Raw genomic sequence first — 21,935 nt, 5'->3', positions numbered from 1 at the left:
TGATTATTGCAGCCTGGGACTATAGTAAAGCATTCAGAAAGCTTCACCAGAGGTCAGAGGGGTCCTTCTGTAACTATGGGTTGTCTGTAAGTCGGGTGTCCTTAAGTAGGGGACCGCCTGTATACAGTAATGGGTATTGGCAAACTCGGGAGAAATTGGGTAGAAAACTCTGTGTAGCTGTATGTCATTTAATCCATTGCGAATGTTGAATTTTCCAGCCAAAATAAATGTATTGTCTAAAATATTACAATTTGTAGACCACACCTTTTTGATTTAACCCGTGTAAAACACCTAGAGGGTTAACAAACTTCATAAAAGTTATTTTTCATATGTTGAGGGGGTGTACTTTCTATAATGGGGTAATATTATAAGTTTTGATATTATTAAGGTCTTGCAAAGTCAATTGAAAGTTGAGCAGGTCCCTCTAAATACAGGTTTTGGCGATTTTCTAAAAAGTGTGAAAAATGGCACCCAAATTCTAAGTCTCATTACATTCTAGCAAAATATCTGGATTCTTAGAAAAACATGAAACAGAAGACATTTGAGAAACGTAAGTTATGAATTAATTTGGGTGCTAGGACTATCTGCTTCAAAAGAAGAGAATTTAGAACTTTGAAAATAGAGAATCTCATGACATTTTTGGCAAAGTTAGTTTTTCTTCATAACTAGACACATAACATATCATTAAAATTTTTAAACTAATTTGAAGTACAATGTGTCAGGAGAAAACAACCTCAAAATTCCCTGGATATGTTAAAGCGTTCCAAAGCTATAAATACTTATAGTGACATAATGCAGATTTGATAAATGAGGCCAAAAAAGGTCCTGAAGGGGTTAAAGGCCGTGTGATGATGAAAAAAGAAATGAATGCATGTGTGGAGGCATTGTTAAGACAGTGCAGCTTCTCTTTAAGGTCTCCTCCTAATTATTTACTATGAAAATAAATAACCTGAAATAAAATTGCAACTCTACCATCATCCAAGCATTTCTCATTACATAAATATGTCAATTTTACCAAGTAGTGGAAAGCAACGTCTGGGTGACTTTACAAGTGTTTTGAAGGCCTGGTGTAACCAATGCATAATTTTAAGTAACTTGTACACTTGATATACAAATATAAACATTTCTCTCAAGTTTAGTCTCAGTAAAAACTACCCTTTCAACTCAGGTACTTAAAACTGAAAAGAAATGTAATATTTTGGCAACATGCTGATGTCTGCACAATACATTTGTGTCAGTGAGAGTGTTATTAATGTTCTCAAAGCAAGCAGTATGTTTCAGAGTTATTGATATTCATTCACAGGCTCATGAAGCAATGTTTGTCTTCCCCACCTTTATTTATATCATACAATCCATATTTATTTTAAAATCAACGACTACATTCCATAGAAAGTAAACAAAAAGAACTTAGAAATGCTATTTCATGTCTGAACTTACAACGTAAGACAAGCTCTATAAGATACTAAATAAGTACTCACACATTTCTATACTGAGAGGTTTCTCTACAGACCCCCTGTAGCTTTGAATTTTGCACTGTAAAACCTGCAGCAATAATTGACACAATTTACTTTTAAAACCAGAAGCACAAACCATCTTTAACTGCAGGTTTTTTTTTATGGGATTTGTTTTAAAACCTTTTAATGGTAGGACTTTTTGGGGTTTCAGTGTCCAAGCACCTTTAAGCTCATTTCTCGCTCTCCAACTTCAAAAATCCATAACTTTTTCATTTTTCCGTGTACAGACCTGTGTGAGGGCTTATTTTGTGCGTAACAAATTTTACTTTCCCATAATGTTATTTATTTTAACATGCCGTGTACTGCGAAGCTGAAAAAAAATTCCAAATGTGGAAAAATTGAAAAAAACCCGCACGTGTGTCACGTTCTTGTGAGCTCAGTTTTTACGACTTTCACTCTTCGCTCCAAATAACACCTCTACTTTATTCTTTGGTTCGGTGCGATCGCGGTGATACCAAATTTATATAGGTTTTATTGTGTTTTAATACATTTTCAAAAATTAAACAAATGTGTACAAAAAAGAAAAAAATTTTTTTGCCATCTTCTGACGCTAATAACTTTTTCATACTTTGGCGCACGGAGATGTGTGAGGGGTCATTTTTTGCGAAATGAGGCAACGTTTTCATTGCTACCATTTTGAGGTCTGTGCGACATTTTGATAATTTTTTATGTTATGTAAAAAGGTGTAAAAGTCGCATTTCGGACATTTGGGCGCCATTTCCCGCCTCGAAGGTCACCACCGCCCGTAACCGTTTTTATATTTTGATAGATCGGGCATTTTGGGACGCGGCGATACCTAATATGTTTGTGATTATTACTGTTTATTATGTTTTATATCCGTTCTAGGGAAAGGGGGGTGATTTGAACTTTTAATATTTTATTAATTCTTTTTATTTTTTAAACTTTTTTTTTCACTATTTTTTAGACCATCTAGGGTACATTAACCCTAGATGGTCAGATCGCTCCTACCATATACTGCAATACTACAGTATTGCAATATATGGCATTTTTGCAGGTCATACATTACAATGAGCCACTGGCTCATTGTAACGAACCTGCATAAGCCATGTAGCCTCGTGTCAAAAGAAGACAAGAGGCTACCATGGTAACCGATCGCCGCCGTCTTTTAAACGCCGCCGGCGACTTTGCCAGCGGCGTTGAGAGGGTTAATAGCCGCGATCGGTGCAAGCACCGACCGCGGTTATTAGCGGTGGGGGTTTTCTGCAAAATGCAAAAACCCCCACCTTTGTATGAAGAGGACTCAGCCCGTGAGCCCTCTTCATACATCCCCTATACCTCTGCGCCGTAGAGCTACGGCGCAGAGCGTTAAGGGGTTAAAGGGAACCTGTCACAGTCCTTATGCCCAAAGGGAGAGAATCAGGTGAGTCGGACTGGGCGTGTTACTCACGCTCGAGTCCAGCAGCCTCCCCTCAACACTCCATCACTTCCACTCCTCATTCCACTCCATCCCCCCCCCCCCCAAGTCATTTGGTCATCTTGCCAAATTCTAGCCTTTCCTCTCTTAATATTTTTTATTTGTATAGTACAGACCGAAGTGGGTCCTATTCTTTTAGCCTCATTTTTGGCACAGGTCATGTAATGGAACTTGACTGCTACATTGATCTACCCTTTGCTTGGAACATCATTTTAAATGTCTAACTTTTTCTTTCCTCTTTTGGGTGGACTTTTGCACTTGTTGTTCTTTCTCTGTATGAAAAGAGTTGAATTTCTGTATTGCAGTATAACAAGTAATTTTGCTGATTAGTGTATATGGCCTACAAGTCTCTATGAAACTGTAGGCTGCCAGAGCAATCGATGGGCGCCCTCCGATAACATTACAGGGGGGGGGTTGTTGGGCATTGAACGTCTACCCTGTGAGCTCGCTTCATACAACCCCTGCATCCCCACAACGTTATAGTATGTTTTGTTGCACAAAGGGTTAAATGGAGGGGCATGTACCTTTTCTAGACCTGAATCCCATTAAGTAAAACTATGGGATCACCTGAATTGTCAAGTAAAGTTTAGTAACTCTGTACCCCATGAGCTTAACGAGGGCAAATCAGTAGTCAACTTGTGAACTACATGATACATCTTTGTACATTCAGGCTACATTCACATGGATGTATGGGGGAAGTGTATAAGGCCGCAAGTTTGTGCCCTTAAATATATCACCCGTAGAAGACAATAGGTGCATGGAGCGATACAGTGCCGCACTGTACAGCTCTATGGAGAGGGGTCATCCCTTTTCCTCTCCAGCATGCCAGAAGTATGCCCTCCAATGTTCGTCTGAATTCACGCTAAAATTGTAATTTATGCTCAATGGCCATATAAAATGTTATTGAGATATTGACATTTTTGTAGTGGTATACCTGCTAATGTTTTGAGCTTTTATTTCAATAAATTGTTTCAGATGAGGAAATCATCATTGTTTGCTTCTACTTAAATTCTCTATTTTCATTATATAATATCACTTTGAGATGAACTCTTTACATTTTCCATAAATTTCATCCGGAAGCCACAAATTCCTAACTTTTTGTGAAGTGTATGTATACATGTTCAAGAGAATAAAATGGGGGAGATTTAACAAAATATTGTTGAATAGACCAGTGCAGAGACTCCATAGTCTTATTCTGTGACACATAAATCATGTTGGATGATGTATTTTGAGTAGTTTAGAACTGAGGAGTACTTTAGGGCAGCTATTACTTGGTTTACTTGAGAACTACATTTTCTGTCACACACTTTATTTTCTAGCCATGACCCTTTTTTGGACAAGTCGGAAAACCATCTATAAATGTGGCATCTCAGGAGCAAATTTCTCCATAATTCTGTCATAGATTGAAAAATTTGCCCAAATTAGTTATCTTTTTAGGCATCTTGACACCTTATCTTTGAACACAACTCTTACTCGTGCACTACACCCATAATTACATTTATATAAAATGAAGGCTTCAAAATAGCTGCACAATAAAATACATTTGTATACATGCTACAATCCTCAACATTGAACAGCAACATGTAGCGATTGAACTTGCGAAATGATGGATATCACAGGTCCAATAGACAAGTCAATGATATGTAAATGGTTTAAACATTTTTTTTTCATCATCTTTATTTTACCATCAATATTAGATGAAGTAATATATGTTGAAATATTCACTCATATAACACCTGTATACAAAACACTGCCACTACTAACACTAGATGATTTCACAGTTTATTCACACCTCCTATATACACAAAGCATTCCTAAAAACTCTTCAAAGACCTTGACTCCAGACTATCGCTGTCTATGAAATTCAGATACACAAATAGTCAGTTAGCCAACTCAATTCCTAGGTAGCAAAAATCTAATTGATTTTATATTTCTACCTATGAATCTATTTATCTGCTGTAAAGTATATCACTAAGGCCTCATTCACACGACCTTGAGAGGGACCATGATCTGGACCAGATCACAGCCCCCCATAGAATACTCCTGGTTTGGATGAGGTGCGGAAACGGTGTCTCCCCGCATCTTGACCAGAAAATGCCCCATTTATGGACAGATTTGCGATTGGACCTTCCCTATAGAAGTGAATGGGCCAGTTAAAAATCATGTCTGGAAATAGAACTGTGTGCTGAGCCAGTGCAACAAGCCTGTAAGAAGTGAGTGAAGTGTGCGACAAGAAAGTTTAAGGTGGGAAAGGGTGTGCAAGGGTGGGAAAGGGTGTGCAAAGGTGTGTTAAGGATGTGAAACAGTATGCACAGCGTGTGCAAACCGTGAGGATCCTGCAGTAAATATGGCATACACTCACCGGCCACTTTATTAGGTACACCTGTCCAACTGCTCGTTAACACTTAATTTCTAATCAGCCAATCACATGGCGGAAAAAGAAAAAACATCCAGTGAGTGACAGTTCTGTGGGCAGAAATGCCTTGTTGATGCCAGAGGAGAATGGACAGACTGGTTCGAGCTGATAGAAAGGCAACAGTGACTCAAATCGCCACCCGTTACAACCAAGGTAGGCAGAAGAGCATCTCTGAACACACAGTACGTCGAACTTTGAGGCAGATGGGCTACAGCAGCAGAAGACCACACCGGGTGCCACTCCTTTCAGCTAAGAACAGGAAACGGATGCTACAATTTGCACAAGCTCATCGAAATTGGACAGTAGAAGATTGGAAAAAAGTTGCCTGGTCTGATGAGTCTCGATTTCTGCTGCGACATTCGAATGGTAGGGTCAGAATTTGGCGTCAACAACATGAAAGCATGGATCCATCCTGCCTTGTATCAACGGTTCAGGCTGGTGGTGGTGTCATGGTGTGGGGAATATTTTCTTGGCACTCTTTGGGCCCCTTGGTACCAATTGAGCATTGTTGCAACGCCACAGCCTACCTGAGTGTTGTTGCTGACCATGTCCATCCCTTTATGACCACAATGTACCTAGCATCTGATGGCTACTTTCAGCAGGATAATGCGCCATGTCATAAAGCTGGAATCATCTCAGACTGGTTTCTTGAACATGACAATGAGTTCACTGTACTCAAATGGCCTCCACAGTCACCAGATCTCAATCCAATAGAGCATCTTTGGGATGTGGTGGAACGGGAGATTCGCATCATGGATGTGCAGCCGACAAATATGCGGCAACTGTGTGATGCCATCATGTCAATATGGACCAAAATCTCTGAGGAATGCTTCCAGCACCTTGTTGAATCTATGCCACGAAGAATTGAGACAGTTCTGAAGGCAAAAGGGGGTCCAACCCCTTACTAGCATGGTGTACCTAATAAAGTGGCCGGTGAGTGTATATTCCCATGAAACGCCTCATTTCGCTTGTGGAAGAACAATCCCAGATACAGGACAAGCGGGTAGAAGTATATCTGGAAAGCACGGTAAAGCACAGAGCCTGGCAAGAGATCACCTCACTCATGGTCCCTGATAAATGGAAAATCGTGAAACCAAGGTGGTGTGAAGAACTTGGTAAGTAACCTCTCTACACCCTCCTCAAAAATTACCTTTTTGGAGCCAGTCTGAAACAGTATTTTCTTTATTTTTCAGTTTACAGAGATGTGAGGGGGCTTGTTATCTGTGGTGTGAATTGTACTTTTTATTAGCGCCATTTAGTATTCCAGGCAATGTACTGAGCTTGAAAAAAATGTCAAAGTAATTGCCACTTTCTCTATTGGGCTTTGTTTTTACAGCCTTCACTGTGCTCTCAAAGTAACACATCCCCTTTATTCTATATGTGCACTGGAATACCAAATTTTTTTTTTGTTTTAGATTTTAACCCCTTAACCACCAGGCCCTTTACCTTTTTTGCGTTTCCATTTTTCACTCCCCACCTTCAAAAAACATAAACATTTTATTTTTATATGAAAAGAGCTGTGGGAGGGCTTGTTTTCTGCGTAACAAATTGCACTTCAGTAACAGTATTTAATATTACCTGCCGTACACTGCGAAAAAAAATTTCCAAATGCAGTGAAATTGGTGAAAAAACAGGTTTGTGCCCATTTCTTGTGGGTTTGGTTTTTATGGCTTTCACCGTGTACCCCAAATGACATGTCTCCTTTATTCTTTGGGTCGCTACAATCATGGGGGTACTAAACTTATATAGGTTTTATTTTGTTTTAATACATGCAGAAAAATGAAAACATTCAGTACAAAAAAAGTCTTCAATTTGTCATAACTTTTTAATACTTTGGTAAACAGAGCTGTGTGAGGTGTAATTTTTTTGCGAGATGAGATTATGTTTTCATTGCTTCCATTTTGAGGAATGTACAACCTTTTGATCACTTATTACATGTTTGTAATGTTGTAAAATGGTAAAAAAGTGACTCCTTGTAACAAATGGCCAGAAAAATAAAAAGACAATAGGCTGTCTTGGAGACAGATCATCGCTCCTCGATGATGTTACAGGGGGCTTTTCTTTTTTTCTCCGTCAGCCTAAGGTCAAGAGCAGGAACCCAGCTGTCTTATGACAGCCAGGACCTTGCTCTAGCAGTCCGTCTGTTAACCTGTTAGAGCCCGTGTACCTGCAGAGGGAGGGGTCTTCACTGCCGAGCAGCCCCAGAGAAGGTACCTGTCAAAAAAATTATAAACAATTAAAAATGAACATTTCCCAAAAGCCCATAAAACATAAAAAAAAAAATAATGAAAAAAATTGGAAAAAAGTAAAAAAAAATCCACAACATATTAGGTATGGTCGCCACGCAAAATTCACAATCTATAAAAAAAATAGAAAAACGGTCATTCCCGGCGGTAAACCCCATAACAAAAAAAATGTGCTCAAATGTCCGAATTACAACTTTTTTGCCGTTTTGCAACACCGATCTAAAAAGTCGCACAGTCCCCAAAATGATAGTAATGAAAAAGTAAGCTCATCCTGGACAAAAAAAATTATACCTTAGGCAACTCCTTACTCCTAAGTATGAAAAAGTTAGTCAGTAAATGGTAAAATTAATACATTTTTTTTTTGGTACAAAAGGTTTTAATTTTTTTTTAAATCTATAACACCTAATAAAGCCTATATAAATTAGGTATCATGGTCATCGTACCGAACCAAAGAATAAATTAGACATTCCATTTGCAATGTACAGTGAAATACGTACCGTATATATACTTGTTCATAAGCCGAGTTTCCAGCTCAAAAAATGTGCTGAAAAGCCAGGGTGGAGTTTATACACAAGTCTATAAAAAATAAACCTAAATACTCACCCTCCGGCGCCATCTATACTCGGCGCGTCTCTCCGATGCTCCGTGAAGTACGCAAGTTTATTTTTTTATGTGCTGGGCAAACTGGCGGGTGGCTATATATTAGAGGGGGCTGTCTGGCTAAACACAGTGGTGGCCAAAAGTATTGGCACCCCTGCAATTCTATCATATAATACTCGTTTTCTTCCAGAAAATGATTGCAATCACAAAGTCTTTGATATTAATATCTTCATTTATTTTGCTTGCAATCAATAAACACAAAAGAGAATAAAAAAAAGTCTAATTAGTGATCATTTTACACAAAACTCCAAAAATGGGCCGGACAACAGTATTGGCACCCTCAGCCTAATACTCGCTAATAACAACCGCTTCCAGTAACCATCATTGAGTTTCTGACAATGCTCTGCTGGAATTTTAGCAAACTGCTTCAGGTCCCTGAGATTTGAAGGGTGCCTTCTCCAAACTGCCATTGTGAGATCTCTGCACAGGTGTTCTATGGGATTCAGGTCTGGACTCATAGCTGGTCACTTTAGAAGTCTCCAGTGCTTTCTCTCAAACCATTTTTTAGTGATTTTTGAAGTGTGTTTTGGTCATTGTCCTGCTGGAAGACCAGCTTTCTCACACTGGGCCCTACATTATGCTGCAAAATTTGTTGGTAGTCTTCAGACTTCATAATGCCATGCACATGGTCAAGCAGTTCAGTGCCAGAGGGAGCAAAGCAACCCCAAAACATCAGGGAACCTCCGCCATGTTTGACTGTAGGGTCTGTGTTCTTTTCTTTGAAGGAGTTTTTTTTTCCCTGTAAACTCTATGTTGATGAATTTTCTCAAAAACCTCTACTTTTGTCTCATCTGACCAGAGAACACTCTCCCAAAATGTTTTAGGTTTTCTCAGGTAAGTTTTGGCAAACTCCAGCCTGGCATTTTTATGTTTCTGTGTAAGAAGTGGGGTCTTCCTGGGTTTCCTACCATACAGTCCCTTTTCATTCAGACGCCGATGGATAGTACGGGTTGACACTGTTGTACCACCATCCGCACAATCTTGTGTTGAAATCTCTCATCAATTTTTCTTTTCCGTCCACAACTAGGCAGGTTAGTCACAGTGCCATGGGCTTTAAACTTTTCTATGAGACTCCGCACGGTAGACACAGGAACATACAGCTCTTTGGAGATGGACTTGTTTATGCTTCCTCACATATTTGATTCTCAACTCCTCAGAGCCTCAAGTCCTTTGGTCTTCTTTCTTTTCTCCATGCTCAATGTGGTACATGCAAGGGCACAGGACAGAGATTGAGTCAACTTTAATCCATTTCAACTGGCTGCAAGTGTGATTTAGTTATTGCCATCACCTTTTAGGTGCCACAGGTAAATTACAAGTACTGCTACACAAATTAGAGAAGCATCACATGATTTTTCAAACAGTGTCCATACTTTTGTCCACCCCTTTTTTATATTTGGTGAGGAATTATATCCAATTTGGCTTTTTGACAATTCTTTTTGTGGGTTTCCATCGAAGACAAATTAAATGAAGATAATAATTTTCTGATAACATTAATTTTTTTTTCTAAAAAATGATTGCATTATCTGACATAAATTGCAGGGGTGACAATACTTTTGGCCACCACTGTACTGGGAGGCTGTGACCAATGCATTTCCCACCCTCGTCTTATACTTGAGTTAATAGGTTTTCCCAGTTTTTGGTGGTAACATTAGGGGCCTTGGCTTATACTCGAGTATATATGCTAAATACAGAGCACACAATAAAATGGCGCAAATGCGGGTTCTTGTCAATATTACCGCATTTTGAATTTTATTTCCACTTCCCCCTATAAAATACCATCACTAGGAAGTAAAATATGTTATGGAGTGGGGAGCAATAAACAGACAGTAAAATAGAGGCCCATTAGTGGAAAGGGGATAAAATGCACCTTATACCACATGTTAAAAACTTTACAAATTCACTGGGATAAAGGTTTGTGGTACCAAAGGACACATTTACACGTAGCATTTTGGTTGCATTTGGAAATGCAATCCAAAGACTCCACTCATAATCGATTTTGGTAACGTTGTGTTTCTAACAAAACGTAAAGGAAATGCAATCTCCACAACCAAAATGCCACACGTGAACGCAGCCTCAGGGGATCTGCAAACACGTCATGGTACCGGAAAAATGTTTTTCTCTATAAACGCTCAATTTATGCCCTTACATCCACATGGGGTGTGTCCTCTCACTCAGAAAAAAACTGCACAATATATTCCTAGATGCATTTTCTACTTTTATACACTTTATGGGGGTAAATTTTACAACTAAATAAACTTATTAGTGATAAATATTAGTAAATTGCAAATAAAACCTTTTTGCTTGAAGTTCTGTAAAATACTTAAAGGGTTAACAAGCTTCCAACGAACGGGCTGTTCTGAATAGTTTGAAGGGTAAAGTTAATAGAGTTGGCGGTATGAGAGTATGCTGTTCGATCTGTGATATTTCTAGTTTCGTAATAAAACAAAAAGACGCTTTTAAAATGACACAACTAATTTGGGTAGTAAGACTATCAGATTGAAAAACAGAGGTTTTGAGGTTTGAAAATAGCTAATTTTTTCAGAATGTTTACCAAATTCACCTTTTTTTTTTTTAATAAATATATGCTAAATATATCACCCAAAATTTCCCACTAACTTGAAGTACAAAATGTCACAGAAAAAGCATTTTAAAGCATTTTAAAGTTATTACCCGATAAAGTGACACATGCTGGTTTTGAAAATTAGGCCTTGGTCATCAAGGCGCAAATGAGTTTGGTCACTAAGGGGTTACAAATTTTTATGCAATGGACGTTACTTGTTGTAGGGGCACAAAGGGGTACAAATAATTATTTGGATTTTGCCATCTTCCTGCGCTAATGACTTTTTTATACTTTGGTGTACAGAGCTTTGAGTGGTGTCATTTTTTGTGACTTTTGATGATGTTTTCAATGTTATCATTTTTAGGACTATATGATCTTTTTGATCACTTTTTATAGATTTTTTTTTAATGGCAAAAAAAGTGCCATTTTCGACTTTGGAAGCTATTTTCTGTTAAGGGGTTAAACGCAGTAAAAAAAACATTATTATATTTTGATAGATCGGGCATAGTTCGGATGCAGTGTTTATGATTTTTACGGTTTTATTTATATTTATATCAGTTATAGGGAAAGGGGGGTCATTTGAATTTGTGGGTTGTTTCATTTTCTATCCCTTTTGGCTTAGAAAATTAGGTGTCATTTAGAATGCAAAGTGAAAGCTGTAAAAACAGATCCTACAAGAAAATGGTGTTAATGCTTGCGTCAATTTTAACGCATTTGGAATTTTTCTCTCGCTTCTCAGTACATTACATGGAATTTAAAATACTGTTGCTAGGAAGTTAAATTTGTTGTACTGCTTTGTAAATGGAAAAATAAAACGTTATGGATTTTTTTAAGTGGGGAACAAAAAACACAAAACAAAAAAAGGGCCAGTTTTCTGAGGATTTACTGTCAATTAATAAAGGTCATAATGCTGCTCAAACTAGTGGTCACTCAATATTGTTCTAAAGAAATTTGGAAAATTAATGCCATACTTGTGGATATAGAGATTTTCCATCAGGTCGCTGAAATCTTGTTTCTGGGGTGTCCTATGATGACGTGTTCTTGGACATTCTTGCAGGATGCTCCGACAGTAATCAGCCATAAGAGCCATAATCATAAGAACACAGTACTCATTGCATCAACATCTAATAAACTAGAGTTACGAGAGAGGAATGGAAGGTATTTTTGGAATCAACAACTCAAGAATACCCAGAATCAGGTGAAAAACTCCAGGCACCACAATTTTTTTTAATTTGCTCCCCAGTGCAATCTTAAAGTGAACCTGTCACCCTTTTTAGGTTTTTCCCCATAGACCCCAAACATCATATCCCCAAACAGTTTTTATAAAACTTCTGACATTTTTTGTTAAAAAGATAAATCAGATCAAAGTTTACCTGGCTCCCTACCAGTTCATTTCTGGAGTCAGTGCCTTCTTCTGGACATGCACAGATATAGTGGAGACAGCAGCCATTCTTCACTACTATCACGGCCGCGCTGTAGTGACTTGCGTAAAAGTCTCACTGCCTAGTAATCAGACACGTGATGTGGCACACGCACAAATAGCAGCATTTTAACCTTTCCATTTTTTCCACAAGCCATATCTTTTTTTTTTTTACATTTACAGAGATGTATAAGGGTGTTTTAAAAGAATCTAGCACCAAGATGAAGGTTTGTTTATCAAGCACATCAACATGATGATTCCCTGGTTTTTACAAAAAAAATAACTTTTAAAATATGCATCTGAGCCTCAAAGACTCCATAGGTTTTAATTCCGACGCCAATAACATTTGCCTACTAAGGAAAGGGGGGGTGAATTAAATTTTTTTTTTTTACTATTATTTTAGCTTCCCTGGGGTACTTTATTACTTGATTACATACAATGTAAATACATTGCTTCAATATTACAGTTTGTCTCAGACAAACCGAAATATACATATGCTTATAAATGCAATAGGTGCCAATCCGTTCTGGCTTCAGTTTTCCTCCACTGATTGTAATAGACTTGCAATGGTGTCCATTGGTATCAATCCAGACATAAGCTAAAGGCTCATTTGGATGGGCGTTATTTACATCAGTATGCTATCCGTCCTCTTTGGCAAAACAATGGGTCGGGCAATGACTGGTGTCCTCGTGGGTTTGTAATATGCACATTTTTATCTAGGCTATGTGAGTAGATTGAATAATAAAGCTTTTATTCGTAACCATCTACACTTTTGTCTGTATATATCTTTTCTATATAGAAAATCGAGCTATGGAGGATATTTGAGGAAGAAGGTCATATTGCACTTTACTTTCGAACATACTGACCCATTGATTTCTATGCGGCTGTTCACATGTCGTTTTTTTTTCACTGATGCACACAGTATGAGAAAAAATTGCAACTTGCTGTATTTTTGTAAGTCAATAGAACTGCAAAAAAAATTTTTTTAAAAAGACGGCACAAGGATGACATCTGTGTTCAGTCTATTTTTTCCATAACTGGTTAGAAAATAGGAAGAAATAGCAGCACTCCCCACTGTAGTGAAAATATCTTCTTTTATTTCATACTGCTTACATGCTACGGGCTGTTTTGCGCTATTTTCTACAGTTGTGAAAAATATGGATGCCATACAAATGTGAAAAAACGGATTCAGATAAAATGCGGACTGCTCTCAGATAATCCATGCCTGTCTGAATGATTCATAAATCTGTGCAAAACGTAAATGGAAACTTGCTTTAACAATTTCCAATTGAGAGGTTTTTAGTACGGATCATGACCTGTATTCCTTATCTCTGTTAAAAAAAAAAAAAAAAAGAGAATAGAGGTTTAACGCATCGATTCAAAATCCCATTGACATCAATGTAAATTTTCCTTTCTGCTCAGTGAGGCAGGGATCCATTATGAATGCATTTTTTGATAAAAATAATGATGATGGCAGCAGTACTTTTTATCCATTTGAAAAAAAAAAACGCATGGATACCAGATCCCTGCCAAACTGAGAATTTACATTGATGTCAATGGAATTTTTAACTGATATGTTAGGTTACATTCACACCACCGTACAGTAGCATGGCGGGCACATGGCGCATATATATCCATAGGGATATATGGCGCACGGCGCTGCATGCCGAGAAAAGATAGGACATGTCCTCTCTTTTCACGGGGTACAGAGCGGTACCGTATTGCTCCCGTAGGGCACCGTGCGCCCATTGCCATCTATGGGGGACGTATACAGGCTGTCTATATAATCCTCCATTCTTCTTCTTCCATTCTTCTTAATCCTCCATTCTTTTTTAACACATATTTAAATCTCAGCATGCTCTACTTTTACAAGTCACACACGTGAAAAACGCACCATACAAGTCTATGGAGATGCCTCAAAAACGCATTGCACTCTGAGACACATGCAAGTCCAATTCCAAGTCCAATGCATTTTTCACTGATGAATTGCCATAGAAAAGATCCTGTCCTGGGTCCTTTTCACGTGCATTATCTGCAAGTAAAAAAAGGCATTGAAAACATAAAAAAAGCATGTGAAAAACAGACACTGAACAAACTCTGACCAAACCCTGATCAGACTCGCGATCTGCACCGCAAGTGTGGAAGAGAACTTAAAACTCCCAATGACATTTATATAAATTTTATGTGATCCGTTATGATCAGTTCCACGTGGGGCCGTTATACATACGCTTTTTTTAAAAGTAAAGTAAAAGTACTGCACCATCCGTCATTTTTTTCATCCAAAAAACGAATGCATAACGGATCCCTGCCTAAAGGGAACATAACCGATGACATAAAATTTACATTCATGTCAATAGTATTTTTAAGTGTTAAGTTAAAACTCAGTTAAACTTTTTTTGAAATGAGGCTTACAAGGTGAGAAGCTTCTGACATGGTCTCATGATTAGCAGCAGTGATAGCCGGAGCAGCTACTGCACTAATGGGCTTCCTGCACGCATTTCCAGCCTGTATTTACACACCTGCCCTGAGGTGATGTGCAGTTGCTCAATTGTGTGTCGCACGCCCCGGAGCTGCGGCTGCAGGAGGAGCTGGGAAGTGGCACAAGGAAAGGCGAGAGAGCTGCGGGCGGCGGGAAGGTGGCGCGAATCCCCACGGGAGCCGCGGCTGTGAGGGAAGGGGGGAGGTAAAGAGGGAGGAGGAGGAGCAGAGCGGCCAAGGTGAGGCGCCTCAGTCCCACACAGCGAGCGAGCATGGTGCCGTACGGCCTGACTGCTGCCGCCACGTGAGACCCCGGGACATGTACCTGTAGAGAGGACGCCGGCACCATGGTGGAAGAGCTGTTCTGTAAAGTTGTCTCCATTATTATTAAGTGCCGGGACTGTGAGGAGAGGTAAGGAGCCGCTCATACACCTGTACAGGTGTCATACTGCTGCTGCCACCAGTTATATACATATACAGTAGTATTAACAATTACACTGTTCATGTCTGAGTGTAAGTGGCATGGTCCTTTCTGGTAGGTATCTGTCTAGGTGAATGTGGTATGGCCCTTACCTGATACTTGACCCTAGTACCATACCTGTCTGCAAGTGTGTGTTGTATGGTCTTTTCTGGTAGGTATCTGTCTGAGTGGTTGTGGTATGGTACTTGCCTGGTGCATGACCCTAATACTGAACCTGTCTGAGAGTGAATGTGATATGGCCCCTTCTGGTGGGTATCTGTCTGAGAGTGGTTGTGGTATGGTCCTTGCTTGGTACATGACTGTAATACTGTACCTGTCTGGGAGTGGTATGGTCCTTGCTTGGTACATGACTGTAATACTGTACCTGTCTGGGAGTAGTATGGCCCTTGCCTGGTACACTAACTTAATAGTGTACCAGTCTGGGAGTTTTATGCTGTATGGCCCTTTCTGGTAGGTGAATTGGTATGGCCCTTGCCTGGTACACTAGCTTAATACTGTACCTGTTTGAGAGTGTGGGTGCAGGTGGCACCTGTCGAGGTTTCTCCTAGTATTGTTCACTTTATTCTTGTATTGTTGACTTAATTCTTATGAGATGCTTGTCTCTATGATCACCTCCGCAGGTTTGCTAGGGGTCTGACTGCTAAGGACCTTAGGGAGAACAGGGCCTGCAGGTTCCCTTGACTCTTCCATTACAGTGGACCTTTTGTTATACATACCTGAGCAGCGCTTCATTCACTTCAATTGGACTGGACCAGGTTAATGTCCCATAACACTGTGAAAGCATCCAACATTATGGAGCATTTGGGGATATTTTTCTCCCCTTGTTCTTGGGATGGCTTGACATGCTATCTGTCATATCCTTAGAGATCAGACACTTACTATATTCATTGGTTAGTAGATATCATGCACTGCATCTATAAGAATGTTTGGAACTGGAGCGCACCTGTTCCAGACTTTACTTGGACCATCCAGGCACCTTATTGATCCACACCGCATTCATGTGCCTCCTCAGTGGAAGAATTGTGGAACAGGACCCTTTGGTGATCTGTGCTTAGACCCCCCACTGATGTAGCAGCTATGATCCTTCCTGTGTTAACCTATAATACAGATTTGTGAATTTTGCTGAATAGTTCCACACACTTGGGTCTGCTTCCAAATGGTGTAGTCCACTGCATAGATTATACGATTCAATTAAAGTATTTGGTGTGTAATGGAATACAGTGATGAAAGTGTATAATCTGATCTAACTTTTGGGCTGCTCAGGGCGCATGGGTGGTCGGCAGGTCATTGCAGCATGAACATAAGCAATGGTTTAATTTTCTTCCAAACTTGAGGAGAACCCCTTTAATGATCAATAAAGTTTTCACCCATGGGACCCTTAAAGGGGTTTCCGGGCTAAAGAGACTGATAACCTATCCATAGAATAGATTGTTTTGACAGGTGTCGGAGAATGAACCAGGAAGCAGATGGCTCCATTCTGCTTAGTGGTCAGACAAGTTCATTGCAAATCAACTTTGGTTGGGGCATAAGATGTGGTGTAAAAAGTTGATCTTTGGGGGCATAAAAATCAACTCCTTCAAGTCCTGTTTCTATCTTTCACTTGCCATGGGTCATGGGCGCTGAACCCGCCAAATACATTTTGCGGTCCAGGTTTGCTCACCATAAATTCTGAACACAGGTCATTTTTTTTTTTTTTTTTTTTTTTTAATCAATTTTCAATGTTTTGGTCTTTAAGAGATGATGCCCTGTCCCTATAGTTGAAAGTCACCCTCTTCTTAGTTCTGCCTCTTGAGTTGTGATTAGAGATGAGCTGACCCAACTTTCCCGTTTGAGGTTAACCTTGATCATCACGGCTAGTTGCTAGGGGTGTCAATTTGCCGGACTGGCTCTCCGTTCCACTTCTCCTTCAAATTTGGCGATACGTCCGGGTCATGCGTTCGAACCCCAACCGGATTGTCGAATCTCCTATCCGACACAGGCTTAATGGACCTCTATCAATACATACGGTAATTGAGATTGTTTTTGTTGACTTAAAATTATATGTGTAATGGCCGTTTCATACTGCTGTGGTGGGTCTGTGAATCCCCAACCATGTTGTGTCACGGAATGAGCACAATGCTGGGTATGGGATAATTCTTAATTCTTTGGCACTGCTTCCTGTTCTACAGGGAAGAAGGGACTCCTTCCATGATAAATTGATATGATGCCTGAAGTCACTTCGACAGTCTGTGGAAAGGGACCCTGCAATATCCATGATTCACAGATCAACCACTGTAATGTGAAATTGAACCATTTTTTTTTAACATTTTTCCCCAAATATGGCCATGTCTTCATAATCAGTGGTGTCTGAAGACTAGCTGCACACGAACATACCAAATCTTGGCTATGTAAAACTGACGTTTTCTTCTCTCTTCACATTTTCTCTGACTATGTGTGATCTGTGAATAACTGTCATGGGCACGGATCCATTAAAAAGTACAGGCGGTCCCATACTTAAGAACACCTGACTTACATACGACCCCTAGTTACAAACGGGCCTCTGGATTTTGGTAATTTGCTGTACTTTAGTCCTAGGCTACAATAAACAGCTATAACAGTTATGACACAGCAAACAAAGGCATATAGCCATAAGTCCAGCACAAAAAGGTGGAGAGGTAAAAGGATATTCTTTATTGTTCAAGGATTAAAAACCTCCATACAGGACATCACAGGCGGCGTCACAGACCGACGCGTTTCGACACAACAGTGTCTTTATCAAGGTCTAACACAAACACATATGGACTTACTATTTAAAGAGACCGTGTCCAAGAAGCTCCGCCCCGCGCCGCTGAGAAGCTGGTCACGTGACCGGAGCCGATTGGACCGGAGTCAAAATAGATATAATAAAACATCACATTATGATAAAAAACATCAGCATGTTTGGCGAGATAACCACACAGAGAAGGATACAGATTTCGTATGTGATAAGGCAAAATATTGCTTAAAGCGTCTGAAACAAAGCATTAGATATATCTTGTTAGTCAAGAGGACTGAAAGAGCATTACAGATCGACATGAATGACCAAAACGTGGAATGAGCTAATGTGTAGGTATGGATTAACATTTGTCAACATTTGTCAACACTTGCTAACATTTATCTGTGCCCATTTTAATATCTTAATATTATTTTAATATCTTAGTAGAATCGATCTCAGTAGCATAGAATGATGTCTTGTCTGGCATTAAGACCTTTGGGTATCCTCGTCTCTAGTGAAAAGATCCAAAAGGATTCCCTATTCAATAACTTTCTCTGATGGTCTCCACCCCTCTTAGGGCGGTTAACCCTTTCAATAGCCTGCCACGTGAAACCTGTGCAATCCCTATCATGTATATTCCTGAAGTGCCGTGAAACATCAGATACATTAATTGAGTTGCCAGTGACATCGGACAAGTGTCGACGTAATCTAATTTTTAGCGGACCAGTGGTACAACCCACGTATTGGATCCTGCACACAGTGCACGAAATCACATAAACAACATATGTGGTGTTGCAATTAACATAGGATTTCATAGTGTACTGTTTGCCCGTAGAGTAAGAGGAAACTTGATTACCCTGTGTGAGATAGGAACACATTTTACATACCCGATGCCCACATTTGTGATTACCTGGGTATGCAAGGTATTTTGACTCCGGTCCAATCGGCTCCGGTCACATGACCAGCTTCTCAGCGGCGCGGGGCGGAGCTTCTTGGACACGGTCTCTTTAAATAGTAAGTCCATAAGTGTTTGTGTTAGACCTTGATAAAGACACTGTTGTGTCGAAACGCGTCGCTCTGTGACGCCGCCTGTGATGTCCTGTATGGAGGTTTTTAATCCTTGAACAATAAAGAATATCCTTTTACCTCTCCACCTTTTTGTGCTGGACTTATGGCTATATGCCTTTGTTTGCTGTGTCTACGGTCATGCTCCTGACCGGTCCGTGCACATTAGAACAAGAGGGGTCGTCCTCATTTGTGGTGTGAGCCGGGGCTGGAGGTACTTGTTACCGACTGCATACTTTTTCTTTATAATAGTTATGACAATCCAACATTTTTAAAATCCAATTGTCACAGTGATCAAAACATTTTTGACTGGGGTTACTTAAGAACAAACCTAAAGAACCTATCTTGTATGTAACCTGGGGGACTTCCTGTATTGCATTTAGTCCACAGCACACAGCAGTTTTTCACTGTAATGTATAATAACGTAATTGTATGTCCAAGTGATATTTCATTACTTGTATAGTTGGGAAAATATCCATAGAAAAGGTTACACATTCATAAGACTTGTTAGGCTTGTCGGCTGACCGATTAGTGACAGGTCCATTGTCCCATTGTTTGCTATGGTATGTACTTTCAGAATAGAATCAGTAGTTAGAGATTCTGTAACACTGACGGGTAGTAAAGCTGGAAGAAGGACTGACCTAAGCTGCAATGTGTGAATGAGGCTCAAGTCCTTGTGGGAAAGGTGAGAAAATCACAGAGGGGGGTAAATAAAAAAACAAATTAAACATTCCCTAATGAAACATGGGCTTCTGTGGTCAGCTGTGTAAATTTTGCAAGTAAGGCTACATTCACACTACAGTATGGGGGACGTATATACGGCCGATATACGTCCCCCATAGACGGCAATGGGTGCACGGCACCCTACGGGAGCGGTACGGTGCAGCACACGTGCGGGACCGTACCGCTCCGTACCCGGGAAAAAGATAGGACCTGTCCTATCTTTACCCGTAATACGGTGCCGTGCGCCATGTATTCCTATGGAGAGAGGCGGGGGTGAGCTGCGCTCACCTCCTCGTCCTCTCCCCGTGCACTGCCGTTGCCCGGTACGGGCAGGCAACGGCAGTGTGAATATAGCCTAACCATGTATGCCAAAGGCTTGCTGCAAAGTAAACCAACCGCAGATAAAGTAAAGACAGACAAGAATCTAAAGATGGGCTTTAACACAGCAATTAACTAACATGCGTTTGTCCAGCAAGACCGATATCAAATTAATATGTTACATTCCTTAAAATTGATCCATCTGGGTTAAAAAAAAATTATTAGTCAATCATAATTGTCCTCTCAGACTTCCAGCCTGCTTCCTGAACTGCAGTGCTGGTAGACAGGGAGTCCTTGCATTATATTTATGTATGATACAATGAATCCCATCCTGTGCAATGTATGCAGTTCATGGGAGCTGATCAACACATGGGCCCGTTTCCCGGGATGCATACGTTATTGTGCATTGGTTTCTTTCTCAGTACGCTAACCAGGATTTTCACTGATGGACTTCTGACCCTTAATTTTCCATGTGTTTTTCACATTTCTCTTTTTGTTTTCCCAAAGGCTCCAAAATTAGAGCCCCATAGCATTTATCATGTGCAATTCTTTTTTTTTTTTTTTTTTTAACCCCTAGGGGACACAGCCTATTTTGGCCTTAAGGACGCGGCCCCATTCTTCAAATCTGGCCTGTGTCACTATAAGTGGTTATAGCTTTGGAACGCTGTGAGATATCCAGGGGATTTTGAGACTGTTTTGTCGTGACACATTGTACTTCAAATTAGTTTAAAAATTTGGATGAAATCTTTTGTGTTTAGTTATGAAAAAAAACTAAATTCTTTATTTTCAACGTTCTAAATTCTCTACTTTTGATGCAGATAGTCATAGCTCCCAAATAAATTCATAACTTACATTTCCCAAATGTCTGCTTTATGTTGGAAGGTTTTTTAAGATTCCACATATTTTACTAGAATGTTATGAGGCTCAGAATTTAGGTATCATTTTTCCCATTTTTTGTAAAATCACCAAAACCTGTATTTAGATGAACCTGCTCAACTTCTAATTGACACTGAGAGGCCTAAATAATAGTGGGACTCGTAAAATACCCCATTGTGGAAACTACACACCTCAACGTATGAAAAACCACTTTTAAGAAGTTTGTTAACGCTTTACGTGTTTTATAGGGGTTAAAACAAAATGGAGGTGCAGTCTGCAAATTGTAATATTTTTTCAAAATACACTCATTTTGGGTGGAAAATTAAACATTTACAATGGATTAAATGAATAAAGGCTCCACAAAGTTTGTTACCCAATCTCTCCCGAGTACACAGATACCCCATATGTGCTGGTAACCTGCTGTATGGGCGCACGGCCGGGCATAGAAGGGAAGAAGGCACCATCCAGATCAGATTTGCTATGTCACATTGTACAGGCTATAATTTTTTTCTTTTTTTTAATGTGGGCCTATAGGGGCTTATTTCTTTTGCCACATGAGATGCACTTTTCTGGTACGTAATTTGGGGGAATCTATAGGCTAATTGGTGAGATTTTATTAACTCTTTGTTGGTGGAGGAAATTAAAATCATCACTTTTCAGGAAGATTTTTATGGGTTTTTTTTTTTGGCTGTTTACCATACCATTAAAATAGTATATTATTTTTATTCTATGGGTCGCCACGATTACGAAAATACTTCATTTATATAGATTTTTTGTTTTTTCCCATTTTTACTGAATAAAAAGTAATTTGGCAAAAATGTTGTTAATTTTAGCATCACCGTCTTTCATATGCATAACTTTTTTATTTTTCGCCTCACAAATCTGTTTAAGGGCTTATTTTTTGCGAGAAGGATTGTTCTTTTTAGTGGTCTTATTTTAGAGTGCATAACATTTTTTAAATCCCTTTTTAGAGCATTTTTATAGGGTATTAATTGAAAATGATCTTTTT

General features: G+C 39.5%; 2 protein-coding genes across 3 annotated transcripts in view; both read left to right on the top strand.

The window, feature by feature from the left end:
* LRRC2 (leucine rich repeat containing 2) overlaps window positions 1–21,935 on the top strand; it is a 457,557-nt gene that overhangs the window by 173,822 nt on the left and 261,800 nt on the right. The window lies entirely within an intron of this gene.
* LOC140130361 (spindle assembly abnormal protein 6 homolog) overlaps window positions 14,746–21,935 on the top strand; it is a 31,497-nt gene continuing 24,307 nt past the window's right edge. The window contains exon 1 of the mRNA XM_072150806.1: window positions 14,746–15,141. Within this exon, the coding sequence (XP_072006907.1) occupies window positions 15,077–15,141 (65 nt within the window). The 5' untranslated portion in view covers window positions 14,746–15,076. The remainder of the gene's footprint in view (window positions 15,142–21,935) is intronic.

The sequence above is a fragment of the Engystomops pustulosus genome, chromosome 1 (assembly GCF_040894005.1).
Source record: "Engystomops pustulosus chromosome 1, aEngPut4.maternal, whole genome shotgun sequence".
Classification (NCBI taxonomy): domain Eukaryota; kingdom Metazoa; phylum Chordata; class Amphibia; order Anura; family Leptodactylidae; genus Engystomops; species Engystomops pustulosus.
The sequence above is the reverse complement of the archived record's forward strand: the minus strand, read 5'-3'. Positions and strand labels throughout refer to the sequence as shown.